This window comes from Diuraphis noxia, unplaced genomic scaffold (genome assembly GCF_037042655.1).
Source record: "Diuraphis noxia isolate RWA-SAM2 unplaced genomic scaffold, SU_Dnox_SAM2 contig0003, whole genome shotgun sequence".
NCBI lineage: Eukaryota > Metazoa > Arthropoda > Insecta > Hemiptera > Aphididae > Diuraphis > Diuraphis noxia.
This window is the reverse complement of record NW_028301713.1, coordinates 70,186,779-70,209,359: the sequence shown is the minus strand read 5'-3', so window position 1 is coordinate 70,209,359 and position 22,581 is coordinate 70,186,779. Positions and strand designations below refer to the sequence as shown.

At 29.6% G+C, this 22,581-nt stretch overlaps 2 protein-coding genes across 2 annotated transcripts in view; one reads left to right on the top strand and one right to left on the bottom strand.

Moving 5' to 3' along the window:
- The window catches only part of LOC107164590 (soluble guanylate cyclase 89Db-like), a 33,888-nt gene extending 29,103 nt beyond the window's left edge, over window positions 1-4,785 (top strand). The window contains exons 7-11 of the mRNA XM_089224084.1: window positions 1,001-1,147; window positions 1,971-2,124; window positions 3,564-3,673; window positions 4,365-4,454; window positions 4,558-4,785. Of these exons, the coding sequence (XP_089080210.1) occupies window positions 1,001-1,147; window positions 1,971-2,124; window positions 3,564-3,673; window positions 4,365-4,454; window positions 4,558-4,635 (579 nt within the window). The 3' untranslated portion in view covers window positions 4,636-4,785. The remainder of the gene's footprint in view (window positions 1-1,000; window positions 1,148-1,970; window positions 2,125-3,563; window positions 3,674-4,364; window positions 4,455-4,557) is intronic.
- A 6,251-nt stretch (window positions 4,786-11,036) lies between these two features.
- LOC107164613 (trypsin-1-like) lies at window positions 11,037-15,136 on the bottom strand. The gene is made up of 7 exons (XM_089224269.1): window positions 14,927-15,136; window positions 14,643-14,814; window positions 14,260-14,422; window positions 13,492-13,709; window positions 13,179-13,381; window positions 11,503-11,557; window positions 11,037-11,394 (listed from the first exon to the last, which is right to left on the bottom strand). The coding sequence occupies exons 1-7, from the start codon at window positions 14,993-14,995 to the stop codon at window positions 11,255-11,257; spliced, it is 1,020 nt and encodes a 339-aa protein (XP_089080395.1). The 5' UTR covers window positions 14,996-15,136; the 3' UTR covers window positions 11,037-11,254.
- Between the last annotated feature and the right edge of the window lie 7,445 nt (window positions 15,137-22,581).

Genomic DNA, 22,581 nt, shown 5'->3' with positions numbered 1-22,581 from the left:
CTATAGTAGATGAAATTGCGAATGTTTGGGGCGACGAAATAATATAATATCTATTATTAATTAGAACTGAAACACTTGCGGATTACGAATCAATATTTTTTTATTTTTTTTTCACATATACACTGTAGCATTTGAAAAGAAAATATATTCGTAATAGCTACACATTATAGAACAAAAATGAACAGTGTGATAAATACTCGCATTTTATAAATACTTTTTGATGTATCGATTATTAGATACGAAAATTAAATCAAGATAACATGGTAGATATTGAAATTGTAGAATTGTACATTTAGATTTATAACGGTTGTATCAAATTGCCAAATAATTACGATACATACTGCTCATAAAATACATCTAATTTTTCATAAAACGTTTTCATAATTATATTATCTTTATTAGTAGGTAGAATAAGATACGTAACCTACTTGAGTTGTGGAAATAGTACCAGAAGTGGTACCCAATCTATGTTTATTATATTTTATTTAAAAAAATAAATCAGTCACCCTAGCTTTTAAATACCTTTTAATTTATATAGTATACAGGGTGATTCTTTTATCAAACAACACTAATAATAATGGTGCTTGTGTGTAAATACCACCTAACATACACCTATAACACACTAATACCACCCAAAACCTCCCAACTTTGGGAGGCTATATCTTGTAAACGGATTAACGAAAAATGAAAATTCAAACGTGAAAATCCATTGAAAAAATAGCCTTTTTAATTTATGAAATTTTAAGTATAGGTTGTCATTTGTAAATCAAAAGTTGATAATAGTTTACCAGATAAATATAAGGGTGAAAATATAAAATATATATATTATTCTAGAACAAGATAGATCTAACATTTTGAAAAAAAAAATATTTGAAAAAAGTCAATAGTTTTTAAAATAACGAGTGTGTTTGATAAAAGAATCGCCCTGTATACCATATATTATATTTTGTAAACATTCATATCATAACGGCCAAATGTGTGTGTGTATTTTTTTATGTAGGCTTTTGATTTGATATCCGTCATGTTTTGTGAAGTCGAAGGGCTAAGACCACAAGCAACAATAAAAGGAGTAATGGATGTCGTTGAATGCATGAACACCGTTTTCAGCTGCTTCGATTCGCTCACTGACCGATTTAATGTCTATAAGGTAATAAGCAGTAATTTTACAACCTGTTATGATAATAATTACGTTATCTTATATAATGTCTTTCGGGTTTATCGTTAAACGCATAGCCCATTCATTTTTCGTACAAAAATTAAATCGTTCAATCGATATCAAAAAAAAAAAAGAACGGTACGTAAAATAAATCAAATATTTTCATGAAAAATAATTAGCATAATAAATACATTTTTATGCGTGTGTGTCACTGCATCATTGATGCGACAATTAACAATATGCATATACTTACTGTACCTACTATTATAATGTTAATATGTATTGTAATACTTTAATTGTACCCACGATTGTGCAGTCACGATTTAAAATTTACAAACAAATAGTTTATAAGCACAAAATCGCCCCGTGTTTGTTGCAATTAATGCATCATTGGGACATATGTGCTTCATCATAAAATCGTCATATAGTAGGTACTCTTTATATGCCATAGCAGTACACACGGTCGTATATTAATTATTAATGCATAATAATATATTAATATATAATGGAAATCGATAAAGCGAACCCGAAAATGATATACTGCGTGTTATTATACAATATATATTGTTTGTGTTTGTGAAATGCATAGACGTACATGATAGCCATACACAGATATAATATATATAATATATTATGTACATTAAAATCGCGCTCGCCGTGTATATCTCGCGGTTTGTAAAATTAATATGTTAATCCGAAACGCTTATTATGACGCCGCCGCCGTGTAACGTTTAATTCAATTCGATTCGGTATCCGTCACGTTTCCCGAGCTGCATATTAATTACATTTCGTTCGCTTGTTTTCCCGAAAACAGGTGGAAACCGTGAACCAAGTGTACATGGCCGTTAGCGGAGCCCCCGAGTACACGGGAGAGCACGCGCGCAACGTCACCGACCTGAGCTTAGAGTTTGCAGAAAACATTAGAGACCTGCAGTTCCCGTGCAATATTCAGATCCAGATCAAAATTGGTAACTAAATAAAAACAAATAATAATAATAATTTATATTTTATTGGCAGTTCGAATAACTGTGGTAATGTATATTGTTTTTATGATTATCGTCGCTACCGTACCGCCGCCGTAATCGTTATATTTTATTATTATTATTATTATTAATATTGTCTCACGGATGCGCCGAGATCGAATAAAATCGGTATTGGTGGTATAACCGTGGTAATAACATTTGGTATACTCATGCACACCTGTATCATGCTTTATAATTATGAAATAGGTATTTTTCCCAGCGGAGCTTTTCATTTTCATATTATTATTACAAAATTCAAAATCAAGATCCTTTCCTATAGTCTCACCCCATGCACATGGCAATATCCACCCCATCATATTTATTTACATTAACATAAGGCCATATGATATTGTTTTACCTACCTATATACAAACCGGTTGAGTGGTAATTGTAAAAATTTTCTATTGGACAGTTCTGTTCCAAAATATTTCTCATTATGTTGCATAGAAATTAGAAACCCAGCTATGCGAATATAAAATAGGTTTCGCGGGGTAGATGAATCAAAAAATACGATTTCACGGCGAGGGTGAAAACAATACTCAAGTCGGTTTTCAGTATTGATGAGGGTTATACCCGTACTGTAAATGGCCAATGGTAAAAGACAATATTGTAAGACTGGGATTGAGTATAATACTATAATAAAAATAAAGACAATAAGAGTTCAATAATGTAACGAATAGTGAAACGTGAGACCGTAAGTTATAGGGTTGAAAAATAACAAATTTCCTCACAACGGCTACAATATCATATCCAATCATTATTAAGGATTATTAGATATATCAGATTCGATTTGCTTCACAAATTCGAGTATACAAATCACATGCAACCTCCTCTAACCTTCCTATACCACCACTGAACGGTATTATCAAGATTTGAAGTGTTTGATTTCTATAAATCACTATTTTTGAAACGATATAATAATATATAAGTTATAACACCATCATGTTCATATTCTGGACGATTAACTATGTAAATCAACACATTTAAAAAAATATAATTTTGGAAAATTATCCCTTTATTTAATATTAATAAAATGTATAACATTTTTCGAATTAATACCTTACACAAATTACATTAAAAAAAAACCCCTAACATTATCAAGTTTTATATTTAAGTTTAAAAAGTCTATATTGATGTAAATATTTGAGAAAATATAACTATCATATTTTTGTTTTAAGTATTTATTGAACACTAATTCAATAAATATCAATTAGTGTATACGTCTTAAAAGGTTGGATGGTAGGTGGGTTTTAGGTAGACTGATTGTGTGAGCTACAGCACCTATAGTAAGCTAAGGGGGAGTGTGCACGAGTAAAAATATATATTATACATTTTATATTATACCACATAATTTATACAATGATTCTCTGTATAAATATGTATAGGCATCCATTCGGGTCCCGTCGTCGCAGGTGTGGTCGGCATGAAAGTTCCACGGTACTGTCTGTTTGGGGACACAGTCAACACAGCGTCTAGAATGCAAACCACCAGTCAGGTAAACGTCGAGCTAAATAGTTTTGAAATTCGAAATCCGTGCAGTGTGCTTATAGATCATACTACCATTATTACACCTATCACAAATAGTGTTGTCAAGTATCTGATTAAAAATATTCAAATATTGTTTCCGAAAAAAATATTTCAACGAAGTCTTGAAATATCAATATTTAAAATCAAATGCTTTAAGAGTTTTCTTTATTTTTATATTCTCTATCTTAATTTTTATCACGTAAATTAAAAATAGAAATTGAGAATACATAGATACCTAAAATAATATATTTATTTACCGTGAATCACAAATAAAATCCTTTGACAAAAAAAAAAAAAAAAAACAGTTGAGTATTTAATAATTCTATTAAATGATATGGAGCAAAAAATACGAGTATTGTCAATAAAATTGGCGTAAGACATGAAAATCAGTTCAGTTGATGACTATTAGGCTCAAAAAAAGTTTTATAAACAATTTGAAATTATTTATAAATACTTTGTTTAAATGCTGAGTATTCTAATACGTATTTTAAATATCTACTTTTCAAAATAATTATATCTACCTAACTTTACTTGAATTCTTTTATTAAGTATCTTTTACATAGAATGGTGCAGTATATAACCTGCACCAACTTATTATCGAAAAAATATCACAATGGGTTGGTATGTTTACTGTGAATTTCGTTTGTTTTATCGGTCAGCCGGGAAAAATTCATATCTCCTTCACGACCAAGCGACTTTTGCCGCAAAACTTGTACAAGTTGACATCGAGGGGACTCGTGACCGTTAAGGTAAAACAACAAATATAGTTATATTGTGCTAAGTTTAATGACGAGTATTATACACATCTTGTCGAAATTAGATAAATATATGACTTCTAAATCTTTTTTCTAGGGGAAAGGTAAAATGGAGACGTTTTGGGTGGAGAGGAAACCCAGGAGCCCAAAAGCGGAAAAACGTCACAGTTTATGATCGTCTGAAATCGATTGTTTACTTTTATTTTATAATAATACTATTAATATGATATGACGTGTTTATTTTAAATTGTTTTTTTTAACATTTATAAATAATTATCGTTAACATATGTTTATATTTAAGAAAATAAAAATGACTACGATATAATATGATTTATTTTATTATACGATGTGCCATGTGCCCTCAAATACGCTGTATACGCTGTAATTGAGTCCCTATACCTGAAGGGGAAAAAATTATATACTAATTGAGTCCCGGGTACAAACGAGATATATACTAATTGAGTCCGGAGTTTGGAAACTTATAGTATACGAATTGAGTCCGAGGATTATTTTGAGTAAAATATAAAATCAACCGTCCGAGTCCAGACAAAGCGGAAATTATGTCGCACAGCCGTGCCGGGCGTCAAAATGGATGTACAATATACGTATATAATACTATATAATATACATTTAGTTCATATCATTTTTATGACTTTCATCAGATAATATAGTAATATTATATTATTATACTATAGGCCGGGAATTTTAGATTTTATTTCTATCGTCGCTAGTATAATAATTACCGATATCTACTGATATTATTCATATCAACTTGGAAATGCGGGCCTCATTAACATATTCATTGGCGAGGACCACTAACAGTTGTGAATCCTTTCATTCAAAAATTAATGCTATGTTGTATTCAGCCCATCCAAATATTTACCAATTTATAAACATTTTGTTGAATGCACAATGCGAAACGTATATAAAAATTAGAAGTATTCATATAATTAATACAAGAAATTCTATAAAAGATAAAGAAAAAGAAATTCAACATCAAATGCAGTTGTTGCAATCAAACAAAATAAATCGATTTGAATATGTACAATGCTTGTCCCATACATTTTTACCAATATAAAGAATTAAAAATTATTATCATTATCTATATTTATTAAATTATATACAATTAATTATTCATACTGTATTATTATACCCCTACATTATTATATATTTATATTATAAAATATTAAAAAAAAAAAAAACATTTTTAACCATACCTGTAGAATTTTTTCTGAAAAAATGGGAAGGAAAATGTTTTTTTTTAGTTTTACGGGACTCAGTTAGTATTAAAACATGGACTCAATTCGTCAAAAAAGGTTATACTGAGACTCAGTTCGTATGCAGCTCTCAAATATTATGAAAATAATAGGTTAAAAACTATTTAAATGTACCATTGTTAGATAAATACACACCACGCAAGAAGTGAGCATCTGTTCGTTGGATGATTTATGTAAATTTTATTAATTAAACTATCATGTTTGACATTAGCGTATATTTAGGATTTTTTATGAGTAGGGGGGGGGGTGGTATAAAGATTTTAACAGTCATGCTCAGTATATACATTTATTTATACTAAAATATAATGTATAATATACTCTGTATATACTGTTGTGTCGTGTAGACAATTTTGGTTATTAACTACAAAATAAATTTCAATTTTATTGAGAATAATTATGGAAATGCAAGAACATTATGAGTACTTCATTAGGTGTAACAAGCAACAGCATACAATGTAATTTAGTCGATTCTAAAGACAAATTAAGGAACACTATCATAATCAACAGTAAGTGTAAAATTTGTTTTAAAATGTATTTTGCCTCTTAGGCATAGATTGTATATTTCAAGTAAAAAAAAAAAAAAAAATTGAAATTGATCTAAGCCATAAGATTAAATAATATGTTTTTATTCATCATTCGAGCGTTGAAAACATTTTCTCAAGAGTCGCTTTCGATACGGATAATATGTACATAATTTTTAATGATTTATTAATTTTTGAAAATGTGTTGAATCATACAATAAAAATTCTTCAATTCTAATTTTTGGAATAGCATAAAATGTATACTTAATATATTAAATTAAATACCATTAAAATATATAGTTCATAGTGTTCAATTTTCATTGTTCATACAATTATTAAAATATTGTTTTAAATAAAAAGATAAAAATCCCTATGGAGGGGGAATATAACTTCCCCTCGTATATAAGGATATGAAAATACAATACAATTTTGCAATGCACGTACATTTTTATGATATTATCAGTCGCATAATATTTTTAACTCATCGTTTTCCACTGGTCATTGTAACCATTCAGCCGACAGCTACAGAATTTTGCGGTCGTAGACCGTTTCATTTTTAAACCATTCAATGCTACAAAAGCGAAAATAATGTTACGTAGGAACGGCAATTATTTTCAATATTATTTCGAAATCGTCTGAAAAAATAATTTTATGATGTTATGAGAGCAACAAATCCACACGTGCCATTGTTAGTACAGACTGACGCGTACGGTAATATGTTAATAGCGTTTTTTTTTTATTTATTTTTTTTTTTGTTCTTATATATATTATTACAGAGCAATTTATTAAATTGTGTATTTACTTGTACTTGTAACCTGGAGCTAAACTTACTAAACGAAAAATTAAAACGAAGAATGGTAGGGTACGTAATGAATAATGATAGTCCTATACATTTTTAGTGCTTTAGGTCCGCAATTTAACGTAGGTACTTACTTCTTAAATTACATCCAGAATATTGATTAGCTTTTACACGAATGGTAGTTATTTTCTTTGAAATATAATTACCTTAAGTCTCAAGAAGATGGATCTGGGAAGTCAAATTAAAATTGACAGCTAAATGAAACATTACATTTTTAAAACTTAAATTTCCCATGCATTCAGACTATTTAGAGTACACTTTGAATTTGTCTGAAAAGTTTGAGCTAAGAACTTTAATTGAAAATTAAAGAGGTTGAAAAAACGTTCTTTATGTTTGAATTAGCATAGGTTATATTTATTTAGCTTTTTCCATAATAGATGAATTACAATAAAATAATATTAAATGCTTATAAATACTCGCAGGTATAAGAATATTTAAGTATATATGTTAAAAGTATCTATGCCATAAAATATGCCACTTATACTAGAAAAATGTATAAGGTATAGATTGAATAATAATTTAAAAAACAGTAACACAAGATTCGATATTATAAAATAGACAGTGTATATTTAAATAAATACGCTTGATTACATATTTCATCAACTCTAGGACCTACTTATAACATAATATTACATAGGTAATCAAATGTGAGTAGTTATTAATTAGTTAAAAATGAATTATTTTTTATGTTGTATCTATCTCTAATTTACCTACACTAGTTTGACTAGATTAATACTAAGTATTCATTCAGTTCATTGTAATAGAATAACATTTTTTAGTGAATTAAAGATAATAAAAGTTAAAATCAATTATATACCTATAAATCTATAACTGTAGATAAAATTAAAAAATATTTGAATGATTTTTCAATTAGTTAAGCTGTAAAAAATCATTTTTAAATAAATTATAATAAATTTAATATTTATTGATACAATAATTTGTAAACCTAAAAAACATTTGTAACCAAATGATTATTTACCAAAAAAATTCAAAATTGTTCAATGACCTATGACGCGCAACCTTGGTGGAAATTAAAAGAAAAAACCGTTTTTTGTACTGAGTAAGGTTATATTTTCTCCATATTAATTTTTAATTTATTTTCAGAATTACCTTTATATCATTTTATAACTATAATTTAAACGTTGATTCGATTTAACTAATTCAAGTTATTTTTTCAATAACTTGTCCACTAAAGTATCGTTATACCAACGGTCTATGTAAAAAAGAGAGAAAATACATTTTAAATGTTAATTGGCTTTCGGTGCTAATTAAAATAGAACGAAAACAATAATATTGTAAAGATTGGTCATAAAAGCCAACACAATAATAATAAAACCCTTCGTCTCGTTCAGACTCGCCAACAAATATGTTTACGTTAGTATTGTCATATCAATTATTACGCTGCACGTAAATAATGATATGAGTAAGAGCGTCCTTCAGTCTGATATCGGATAAGTACGTAGCATTGTATATTGACAATATGTCAATTGATTACCTTAGTCGAACAAGCAGTCGGGCAGAAGTTTGGTTCAAGTACCTATGATAGTAAATTATTATAATTAATGTTCACACAATGGAATAATAATTATAATATTAATTAATTTCTGATATAATATTATCACCATAATGCAACTGACGGACGTCTCGATATATATATTTATAATGGAAGTATGGGATCATTTTGATGAGAGATTGTTTGAATTACCTAGCCATATAGATATTATTAATATAACGTTTACTATAAATCTAACTATATAATTATTGGTGTAATAATGACAAATTTAAATTCTTCACCACCCTTATTACACACGGAAACTGTTGGGCTTATCACATTTAACTTAGTCTATCTTCTGCCAATAGGTTTAATATATCTCTGTACCAAATTTCATCGCAATCGGTCCAGCCGTTAGGAATACATAATAAAGGACAGACAAACCGAAAGAAATCCATCCATATAATATATAAATATATAGATTGGAGGAGTTCAATATCGGCAACAATTTGTACGGGTGCGATAGTGTTTGTGTGTTGAATAATTATTAATAATCAACAGTGCATGTGACTGCGATTCATCTGTTTACTCACAAACGGGATACTATAATTTTAGCTAAAAGAAACTAAAAAAATAGTCGTTCGTGGCATTGGATTTTTAATAATTTACTATTTTTTTTTTTTTTAAATTCCTAACGCCTAACAGTAATTTAAATAACATATTGAATTATGCATATATCATAGTATGCTAGTATCATTGATAAAAATGAAGGTAAAAAAAGAAAGAGAAAAACTAACATTTGTTATAGTGACAACGAAGCATTCTATATGGACTGGATAGTTATGACTCGTGACCATTGAAGGCGGGATAAGATAGAACAAGGAAAAGTGTTTGTATTTTGGAGATTTAATATTATGATACACGGTCGTTAATGCTGGTTAGAAGACCAGATGCATATTTTCGGAGTCATCAAGAAGAGATTAAATAATTCGGTTATCCGCTAACCGCTTCATGATGACATGAGGGAAGTGGCGGAATATTTAACGAGCATTGTATGGGAAAGTAATCATTTGCTTGACTTCTACATGATATCAATATTTTCCTAGTCTAGGCATAAACTAGTTAAAAAGTTAATGTTAAGTTAAAAGTTAAGTTAGGTTAGGTTAGGTTAGGTTAGATATTTATTATTAGCTATCTATTGCCTATTATCTGTGTTCAATAATATTTATGATTTTTACTGTTTTAAAACATATTAATGGATATATATACAGATATTTAAAAAAAATGATATTAGTAACTTAACTTAAGTTGATAAGTTAATTGAAAATGTTCATGTAACTTTTAACTTAACTGAGTTTAAAAAAGAAAATTATGTTAATTGTTAGCTTCAAACTTTTTAAAATATTTTCCATCAACTTAACTCAGTTAAAAATTATCATTAACTTGACCAGGCTTGATATTTTCACGTTTTTATTTCATCGGATTCTCACTTGAAATGCAGTATTTGGAAAAAAAAAAACAGGAAAAAATTTCTGGCTATATAGGAAAATAAAACAATGGAAAAAATATTTTTAATTAGTTTATTATATTGTATTAGTCATTTTTTTTAATGTCATGTTTTACCAGATGTAATTTTTTTCTGAATAGTAAATTAATAAAATAGGTGCATAATAAAGGTAAAATCCATATAACTATACGATTTTTAGTTCAGATAGCCAGTTAAGGACTGTATTTTAAATATACTTAAAAATGTTTATTTTCCTATTTTATATTTTTATTCCTTTTTCATATGATGGGGTTCAAAAATGTTTATAATATTCTATACAATATTTTGTATAATTTATGAAAAGTAATATTTAGAGTACTTACCTAACCTATTGTTATTAAATAGTATGATATAAAAATACATAAATAAATAATTATATTTAACTTATTTAACACCACAATACATAATGATAAACTTGGTGTTATTACCTTCATAACTATTTATTAATAAATAATATCAATAATTTTGATAATATTCATAGAATAAAAAGAAATTTGGAATATTTAGAGCATAATCATTGAATGTTTAGTGTTTGTTGGTAAGGAGTTATTTTTTCTTATATTCCAGGCTTTTTTCTTAGATTTCTTAAAATAATTCATCATAAATTGATTGCGTTGGTAATTAATACTAGAAGTCCCAATCACCGCATTAGATCGAAATCAATAAGGTTGTACATATATATTATACCTTTTGGTGGAATGACAATATTCGGCCAATGCCCAATTTACTCTAAAAATTCATTTAGTTTGGTATATAGGAAGTAATATTGCATAATATAATACACGTTTTATATCGTTTAAAATAAAAAATATATTTGCATATTTTTGACTCGCCAATCGCACATTAATATAATATAGTGTAATAAATAATAATAATCATAATAGTGTTTCAATAAATTATATAATCAATAAATACAATAATAAATAATAATAAATAATATATAATAATAATAATGATATTATGATGTCGATTACATAACGAGTCGCGATAATGTGAGATCCAAATAAAAGTTTATTGTGATGTGTGACGTACTGCATGTATGGAGGCTGAGTGACGTCAGCACAATGGTAATACTGCACCTGCAGCTGCTAGAGATGAATTATTCTGACGGGACGTAAACGTTTGAACACGGACAGGCGTCCAACGTGTGGTTAGCCACCCAGTTCAGGTATCTGTTCACTCGAGAGTACACTCCTGGTCGGTTGGCCTGAGCGCATCCTTCTCCCCAAGATACCACACCTGGAAGAACAAACGAAAATAAAAATAAAGAGTTAAATCGGAAGACGTTACAGCCGAATTTAAGCGTTTCGATGAATTATATTTTATTATATTTTGTACTATACTCACCGACTATATGGTAAGCAGTGTTGTTGGCGATGTGCATCGGGCCGCCGCTGTCGCCCTGTAAACAGAAATGGAAATCACAATCAAGACCAAGAGGACAAAAAAAAATACTACTATAAAAAGGTAATATTGATAAAAATAATGATTGCAATGATCAGAAATTCTCAATGATCGATATTTTCCGTCTAAAGTCCCTGCACCGAAAATTATACCAAGTTTGTGATGCTGTATATGATCATCTCCTGGCAACTCAAAGTTTTATAATTGCATCTAAAATGTGAGCGACATCTCCGAAAATGCATAAAAGATCGAGAGTGTTGTATAGGTAATATGATACATAATATTATGAAGGCATTTGAAGTTGTAATATCATCTTGTTAGTTGTTGTACAACGGCTGTCTACAGGGAGCAGGATGAAAACTTAAACCGTTACCAGCCAACTTGTTAATTAAAATTATTCAATTATATATTATTATATTATGTTGTTGATTAACTGTTACTATAAATACTATAATACTGCACGCGTTGTTTTGAGACTTTGTCAATACGTGTTCCGATTGTTTCGGGAGCAAGTTTTATTGAAATGCATATAGCGTTATTCCTACTCGTTATATTATTATAATTATTATTACACTGTTATAAGTCTGAAAACGTCAGATTCAGTCGTACCGAAGGCGAATCACAGCTACGACTTATAGTAATATATGTAATAATATTAATATAAACGCGCACAGAGAGCGGCATTAATTATAAATGCGAATCGGCAAACCGTGTTTACTTTCCGAAACTTACCTGTCGAACTTCGGGCGGCCGCGAATCGGATTTCAAAGGTTTTCCGAGTAACAATGACTTACGTATACCCACCCGTGTGCTCTTACCCGTAAACTTCAGTCTCGGTAGAATATTGTGATGACGACGTGCGACGCTCAATAATTATAATTATTTTCATGGTAGTAATAAGAGTAATAATAATATGTGGTTATTTATTATTTCTTGTGCATAATATCGCAACAATATTCGATCGTTCGTTCTGTTCGTGAAGCCTCGGAAAACATGCGGCACCCCAACCCCGTCACCTGACAAACTAATCGCCCGAAGCGTTTACAAAAACCGTCAACATCGGTCTTTGTATTACATTATTATTATTAGATACAGTTTTCCCCGAAAACGTTACGTTTGTACGTGGTATAGTTATTATTCATATTATAAGTTTAATTTATATACATATTATTATTATGTGGATTTAAACGAAAACGCTCATTCACGCTACGAACGCTATACTTATAATGAATATTGCAACTCATCAAGTTAACTTAACCGTCGGCAATCGTTACGATTTCACAAATCAAGGGTCCAGAAACGATTGTAATTTGTAATGCCCTACCAACTTTTAGTGATAAACGTTAATAACAAATGGTTTAAAAATTGTAAATACAACTTAGAAAATATTTATCATAACGAATTAACATTAAATGTATTGGATATTTATAATTTTACTAATTATTAGGTGTTAATTACTAAAAAAATTTTATTTTCATAGTATGTTGTTGCGAGTGACTACACTGTTTTATAAATTCATTTTGGTATACCGCATTAACAGTGACGTCAATCGAGGGACAACTGGGCGAGTTAAAAAAAGTGGTACCGATTTTAAAAACAATTGTTGGGGAAATTATTACTTGGCACGAGTCCTTTTTGCCATCCGGATATCCGGCGCACATCATGTTGGCCGTAATCCGTTTTTCGTTGTATTCCGTTTTCTTACAATCGTCGTTGCTCATGATCGGCACGTACACCTCGTGCAATACCTGCGACGATGAACCTCCCTGTTTCTTTGCTCCCCAACCGGTTATGACGCCCTCGTAACCAGCGAAACTCTTGCCTACAACGGAAAATGGTCGTGTATATGTTGTATAATATTATATTTATCGAAACAATGTCATTAGGTAACCCAGCCCGACCATAACTCGATCTGAATTCTGAATACGTTACCTTCGGTCGGCAGACAAACCGGATGGATACCAGTGTTGGGTCCGAATTCCACCCCATCGGTGTCCATACGCAACAGTGCGATGTCGTTATTGTAAGATGTCGGGCTATACCCCTTATGCTTGACCACCCTCAACACTTTGAAGTCGATGTGTTTCGCGTCCTCCATATTGCTGCGATCGTGTTCCAAAAGTCGCACGCCGATATTTTTCGCGTCAAATCTATGTTTGAAATCGTTCGGAATATTATTGTTTTTTTTTTGTATATATACATTAAAAAACGGCTTTATTAAAATAATATATTAAGTGTGCTCGGTAGAAATATGAAAGAGTGATTGAAAACCATATATGATATTGATAATCCATGTATATACGATATAAGTATATAGTGTGACAATAATATTAGTTTAATTTAATTTTAAAAATATTTTCAACTACCTAATGGCACTTTTCCGAGAAAAAAAGTTAAAATCAATAAATCATGTAATTTCGAACTTTTTAAAATTTTATTTTAATTCACGAAGATTTACACGAAAAATTACAATGATGTTACGATAATATTATCGTCAATTATTTAACTGTAATTGGACTTGTCGAATACTCTGAATAATCATAATTTATAAAGTTGTACATATACTCATACCAAAAATACATTCATATTAATACAATTTTTGAAATTGATTTCAATAGGCCCATGTACTCGTATGCACATATAATAATATTATAATATGATATAGTGAACCGTGGTATATATTATACTGTGTATAGTTACCCGTGCACGCAATGTGCGGCCGTCATGACGTATTTGTGATTGATGACCGTCCCGCCGCAATAGAATTTGCCCTTGTACGTGAGCATGGCCATCCACGGGTATTGGTGTACGTACGTGGGGGTTCCTCCGACAATTCTGTTCTTCTTGCCCAAAGCTCCGCAAGCTTGAACAACAATTAATACGTTTATATTATGAACATAGCGATAATCATAGCATATTATTCAGTGTTTTTTCCCCGTTTTCCTCCAGTGACTCGGTGCCAATTAGTCTTAATCGGAAAACACAGTGGGCCCATCCCGTGTATGTATAATTATAATAGTAATAAGACAAAGTCTCATAACTATCGATGAATTTATAATGATATCGAGTATTTTAGCACTCACTGCATGGGGCGCACGTGGACTGGTTGATCGGCGTTATGGGTGTCTCGGCGACGGGTTCTTCGGTTTGGTTGATGATGCCGATAATGTTTTGCCACCAGTTGACGTAATCCGCAAAAGCTGATTGACTGAGATCGCCGGGCTTGCCCTCAGAGTGGTTGACCGTGATGAGTACCTTAAAAACAACACACACACACAGGTGTCAGTCGACATACGATTAACGAAATCAAGGCGAAAATCTATCGTTTATCGGTCGACCGATTATCAAGTGCTTCTCATCCACTCACCGGTGCCCTCTGGCAAGAGGGTCCGACCAGCGCCGCGACGGTCATCAAACACAAGACGTTCCACATCATGGTTGGATATTATGGTTTCTGAAAACGCGACGGGTGACAGTTTATACAATATAGCAACAAAAATCGAATAAATATTCAGATTTCGGAAGCAGGCGATGATGTGTCGACTGTTCGATTGGGTGAACTGCACTGATCATAACTCGCACCGAACGCGAGTATTTATATTAGCCCGACGCGGAATTTTTTTCATCGGGTTTTCGCGTCATATTGCGATCGCGCGCATCGCGTCCGCGTATGCTTTCGACCAATACCGAGGTCATGGTCGACTCCGGGCCTTGCCGGGTACCGCCGACCGACCGTCTACTAGACGTTAATAATAATAACTACGTTGATGGCAATGTTAATGACGATGACTGTGATAACGATGGCGCTTGGGTCTGACAACGTGAAACTTCCGCAACATGGTTTATTGCTGATAACAACGTCCGACACGGGTCGGGTGAGCATAAGTGTATCGGCGGCAACAACCGCTGCTTCTAGGTCACGTCCTAATTCCGCATATTAATCGTCCCGAAAAACGATATAATACCCATCTACCTATGCATTTCGGTAGAATTGAAATGAATCATGGGGGAGGGAAAAAACAGATTGAAAATAATGGATCAGAAGTAACCCACATAATTCGTATTATGGTGACATCATTCGGTTCTCTACCATGACCTTTAATATTGTTTCATTCGTGGGTAGATATTATTCACTTGTTCTAGCTAAAACCTGCAATGGTCTATACAAGCAAGTCTCAGGTAACCTAGCTATATATAGACTAGCCTAGACAGATCGAAAATATCAAGTCTTTTTTTCTATCAATTTAAGGATGGCCGAGTATAAAAGAAACTGTTTGATTTATACGCATTAACTCATTTTACATTTGACACATTCGTGACTTTTTTCCACCATATAGGTACAAAAAAATATCAAACTCGGTTATGCATTTGTATAAAATAAATTTTATTTTATTTGTATCGTAAGTTGCAATACATATGATGTAGAGATAAACGTCATATACATATTTATCTAGCTATTACAATTCAAAATCATCTTAACACGATCAGATAATTTAAAAAGTACCTATTTAAAGTGTTAAGTAATTATGATGTTACTTTTAAATCAATTAGTGAGGCTAATAAAGTAAAACCAAATAAACTTGAAATAAATAATTTGTTATTATTCAGCCTATTATATTAAAACTACTAATCAACAAGTAAATCAAAATATTCTAGATTTTTATCACCTACATGATATATATTTATAGGCAACTGTGTTTTACTAATTAAATGGAATCATTGTATAGTCCATAATATCACTTATCCATTTATCTAAATCTACTGACAAAAAAAAAAAAACAATTTGAATACTGTTGAACGTAAAATAAAAATTGTCACAAATGATTAAAACTATAGCCTTTATTATTCCATTACCATAAGCACAATTCGTTAGTTATACACTAACATAACAATATAACATTGGAATTGATAAAAAGTAATTACAATAGGTATAATAGGTAAATCGTTTCTTATTATAATAAACAAATCGACCTAGACAATTTTGACTTAACAATTCATCCGTTGTTTTATCTCGTGTTTAATGTTTCTCATGTTGTCCTTGAAAAATTACAACCCTTTAAAAAGCTGTGATTGTTCAAATCTTTTTAGATGTAACTCACTGCAATTCAGCCACCTTGATAGGCAATCAATTTTATATATATTATATATTATATCAATTAATAGGTAAACCTATTAAAATATGTTGCTTAAATAATGTAATTAATGTTAATATTATTATTAATTTAATTTAATTTAATACAATTAAAGTTGACATACCAACAGCATCGTCACCTACCGGGTCCAATTGTATATTTAAAATAATTCAGGAAACCGTCGAAATACCCATATCAAATTTCAACCTAATCGGTTCAGCCGTTTAGGAGTTATGTGATAAAGATAAGTACGGAAGAATAATTCATATTACCCTTTGTCCTATTACCAGTTTTCCCGTAGGAATGAATCATTTTACCGTGGTAAAAAGTAGTCTATGTTCGTCATAAGAACTAATGCATTATGCATATAAAAGCATAATGCCGACTTCTAGTGGTAAAACAATTTTTCAAATTGGTCCAGTAGTTTCGAGGTCTATTAAACACAAATAAGGAATCAAATCTTTCCTCTTTATAATATTAGTCTAGATATATATACATATATATATATGTATTAAAGCGTTGTACTTCTAGTATCTAATATCAATCGAAATGTTAAAAAGAAATACCTAATACTTATATTTATAATTTATATATAGGTATGTTAAAAGTACATTGAGAAAATTAAGTGATTTTAACAACCAGATCGTCAATGTTTTATTAAAAACTCACTTTGGTATCAATAATGATAACTCTATTAAACACTGGTCATACGAAACATTCTTGTTACAATTGTCTCGATAAAAAAGTTTTAAAATTGTAATACCGATTTATCAAGAATTACCCATATTTTATATTTAAAAATGTCAGTTTAAAAATAAAATATAAAGTAAAATAAATACATATTATAACATTGACTTATCGTTGCATATATTTTTTACAATTTGTTTTTACATAAATAAATGCAATCAAAAAAAAAAAAATAGGTCTAATACGCACAATTCGTATTTGAATGAGTCAAATTATATTTAATAGGGCACTCGTTAAGACCAAACTAATTTTATCATTGAACGTTTTTACAGGAATAAAAATAAATACATCGTGAGCTTTATATCTCATTTAAAAGCCAATTTAATATTTCAAACCTATTTGTAATAGGTAATGCAACTAGCCACGTTCAGTTTGACTTATAATGCCTATCTATTTATTAGTCATCAGTTAAAATATGTGACCACATATTGTCTAGCCATGTAAACTGCGTAAATGTTTTTAATGTACACTAATCAAATAGGTTATTACATTTAAAATACATTTTTAAAACGTGTCAACTATTTATAACTTAACTATAAATGTCAATAGATATAGCAAAATGAACAAACTAATAATATTTTAAATAAGCATTAACCCAGTCACACAACCATAGCTGGATGTAGCTGTACTATGTACAGCTATGTATGTGCTATGTAGCTATTTTATGTAGCTGTACATAAAATAATATTATAGAAAAAAATGTAGTTTTTGTTACTGAATAAATTTTTTTAAGTTATAATACTCGTATTATGATATCCTTGTTACAGATTGTTTCATAACTAGATTTGAATATCACTAATGAAAAATTACTATACTAAGTCTTTAGAGTACGCCAAGGGTTCCGGGAGAAAAAAATAATCTGTTATTAAATATTGTTATTAATAATAACTTATTATATTGTTTACAGAGCAAATTAAAAACGGTTTTTGTGTAAAAACCCGTTCGCTGCGCCAGGGTAAGTGACCTATAAAGTATTTTTTTCATCGTATACCATATTGAATCGAATAGTTAAATTTGAATATAATACTTGTCATCTTTGTATCCAATTTGAATACTATTGTAATATCTAATAAATACTATATTTTATTATACTACGCATGGATCTCCGAGTCTGGCGAATTATTATTTATAGCTTACGCGCAATCCAATAGCCGTTTCAATTTTAGATCATAAAAACTAAATCGTCACAAGTTATGAAAAATATCGTAACTTAAATAAGAATATTATACTGTAGACGGACGCAGACAATCGCTGCGTAATGACGCAGTAAAGTTTAGAAGTCATATTTTTTTACGATACAACAAAATATAAACTTTATGCAACATATATCTTATCCGACGACGAATATGCGTGTTTATATTTAATAATAACAAATGAAATAGTATTTTTATTTTAATATTTATTTATTTATTTTAAAAGCGATAGTAGATATTTTATTGGCAACAATAATGATAAGACGGACACAATTTGCATGTTTATCACATTTGCAAATTTTTCGTTTGAATAATCCTATATCCGAACATAACAAAGGTGTTACATTACATTGAGATTTGCGGTTGTTTTCAGCCATATTTGATTTTGCTAATTATGCAATAAACGTTAGTCGTATAGATAATAAATTATCACTTTTATCATAATTATTTATTTTTCTAATTAAAGGCTTTCGTACTCGTATATCTGAGTTATAAAGGGATTTTATCAGACGTGTGGGTCATGATCATTTTTAGACCTTGTGGATGGTATTGACCTTGTTACCCATATGTTTTAAAAATGCATATATTTATTTTAAACGAAATAAAACAAGAGGAACTACACGTGAGTTTCGTAATCTGTTGGATGTAGATTAGGAGATCAAATTATTCACCAAATTTGAATACAGAATACAAACTATGCATCATAATAACATACTATCATATTCAAAATGTGTTTTATCAACTATACAAATGGAAATTTTCAATATTATATATTTTTTTTTCTAGGGAAACCCGCAGAAACATAGGGTGTGGGTGGTACGGTAGGGGTTATTTTTTTGTAGGTTTTTAAATTGGTACGTTGTAACACATATTTGTGTATGTGTTGCTTTTTTTATTTTTCTTATAAATTGTTCCTGACATACAAGGTAATCAAACTTATTGATATGATGATAAAAAATTTAACATTTAGAATTGGTAAACTTGAAGATATGTTGCTAAAAATTCAGGGTGGTCAGCCATCTGGAAGCTAGCAACTGCGGCCGGTACGTACGCTCAGTACGTTATCCCGGTGGATTTCTTCACCAAGCCACAATATTATATTTTATAAACGTTTAAAAGTATTGTATTTTAATCATATATAATTTTGTAAAATTTGAAAATTTGAATATGTTTTGTAATTCCTAAAATGATATAGGCACTGTAATAACACAAAAATAAAAGAAAAGAAGTTAAAATAATATGAATAAAATACTAAAATAAGTAATAATTTAACTAAAATATTTAAGTTAATATAACTATTATATAACTAAGGCTCCTGCCAATAGTTATATATTACTAGATATAAATATGAGGATATTAGAAATAAAAATGGTGTTTGGTTGATTTATTGAGTTACACTAAAGGATCTGTATTGTTCTCTACTCTTATAAGAGCTGGATAATAAGCTACCAAATATAAATATTAAAATTGCGCTATTACCTTCCTCCTAATCGTCGGAGGGTTCTCGAGGTCGTGATTCGAGAACGATCAAGTACACCGTAGTAATAAAATATTAATTATTAAATTATAAAAATCTAATAAATACAATATAATATATGAAATTATATAAATATATGAATATTGATGCGCATGCACCTTACCTTATTCGCAGCTGTCTTTGATATGCAGTTGACGTAATAAAATAAATAAAGGTTTTTTATTAAACACTCAGATTAAAGAAAAACAACACTGTTAAATTTCGATTTTAAAAAAGAAACGGTCCAGCTGTCGCTCGCAATGTCTGGTGTTGAAAAGTTTTTAGGTGCTCCTGCACTCTTGAAGTTGTTTTAGTTTTGGGTGGTGCTCATGCACTCGAGAGTGGTGCTCATGCACTTGAGAGTGGTGCTCATGCACTTGAGAGTGGTGCTCATGCACTGATGGAAGGAGACGACGTGGTCCAGCTAGCCAGGGTTGTAGGTGGCTCCACCAAAGGCCTCTGCGTTTCCAAAGACTTAGCATTGTCTTTGGCAACAGAGATCCTCATTGGACCATCCCCTGCTCTGGTGGCACACGAAATAGCTCACACGTGTTGTGCCAGATAGTCACAACTACGTATAAGTTCCCATGTGATTAAATAATACAAATCGTTCCTTTCATCAGTGGACAATAGTGTTTTTTTTGTTGGATTTTAACTGTTATCTGCGTGCGACAACTTGACTGTTATTTATTTTATTGAATATTTAAACAACATACAATCATGATGTGTGAGCATATCATTACAGCACTTAATAATCAAATTACTTAATTTTGTAGATATATAAAAATGTAACATGTATTTTATGTGCTTTGGCAGGTAATCGTAGGTAATCTAAAAAAATATAACTTAGTTTTTTTTATCATTTCCAGTTAAAATCTTGAAGTACAACTTTCACTTTACAATTGATAATTTTATTTAAAATGTATGTAAAAATTTAATAAAAGTATATAACAAAATACAGAAAAAAATCTAATTGTGAAACTCAAATATATTGATTATGTGGATATTTTTTATATTGTTTTAAATTTTTTTTTTTTTTTGAGATAATATTATAAGCCTCATCTAGTCATTTATTTTAAAAAAAGTCACTCTGTATTTACATATTTTATTACGCAATATTGTTTAATAGGTCAAGTAAAAAATAATTAAGTACCTATATATAGTTGAATAAGTACTATTTATTAAAAATTATATTTCAGAATTTACTAGCTATTCGTTTAAACTATCCGTTAAATAACAATGTTAAACTGCCTAGAATTTTAATGGAGTGACAACTTATTTCATTATTATTATGTAAATTGATTTTAATCGTTTATACGTTTAAAAACAAATTTTCAGGCGTAAATATTTAATGACCTATCTTACATATTTATCGTCAGATTTAATAATGCGTGTTCGTTTTGCTTAAATTATTTTAATTCTTTTTAAAAGTAATTTTATGTATAAAAAATGGATTTTGCGTAGTAGGTGTTTGTTTAATTATTATTGTTTTATTTTATTTTTGGCAATTTACAATTATCAAACCGTCATCTATGTATAATTTATAAAAAATATTCTCTATACTAATCAAACATAATTCGCGAAAAACTACAGTGATTATCATCTCTTCAAAGTCTGTACATACCTATATTATAATAGCTTTTGCCATAAACAAAAAAATATAATAATATTTATGATCAAAATGTACTCTGCAAGTATACAATTATTTTGTTTTTTTTAAACATTTTCACATAGTGTAGCTTGTTCCTACTTTAAACAATATATTATAGTTTTAAGTTAAACAAATCTAAGTATTAGCTAGATATATCAACATTGTTTCACATCAGTACAGAAAAAATGGAAATATGGTTTCACGGTATAATAATTATCGAAACATTTAAAATACTATTTAAAATACAATAGTCGAACCAAGTTTGACAATATATCATAATATTACGAATGGGGTCAAACTATTAACACAATTACATCATCGTGGTAGTATTATGTTAGACAAAATCGATGTTTCTATATTGTTTTTTATAATCTATACTTAACGTAGTCACTGGATCGAACAAGATTATTTACGGGCAATAATAATAATTGTACCCACCTACTTTTTGATTACAGAATTTCGAAGGTAATTCTTTGAAATGAATTGTAATAAATTGCTAATAATAATCGAAAACAAAATGTATTCTTACTTCCTTTCGAATAAAATAAATATTTATTTTAAACTAATTATACATATATACAGATGTCCCACGAGGATTTACACATTGAGATATTTCCTGAGATAATAAATATATCATAAATCTGTTTTTATTTTTTATTATTAGACTCATATACACAAGGGATACAATATGAATTTTATTTTTTAATTTTATTTTATTTTCTGGTAAAAAGTTAAAAAATAAAGATACCTATTGGCTATTTTATGTAGTTTATTTTATTTAAA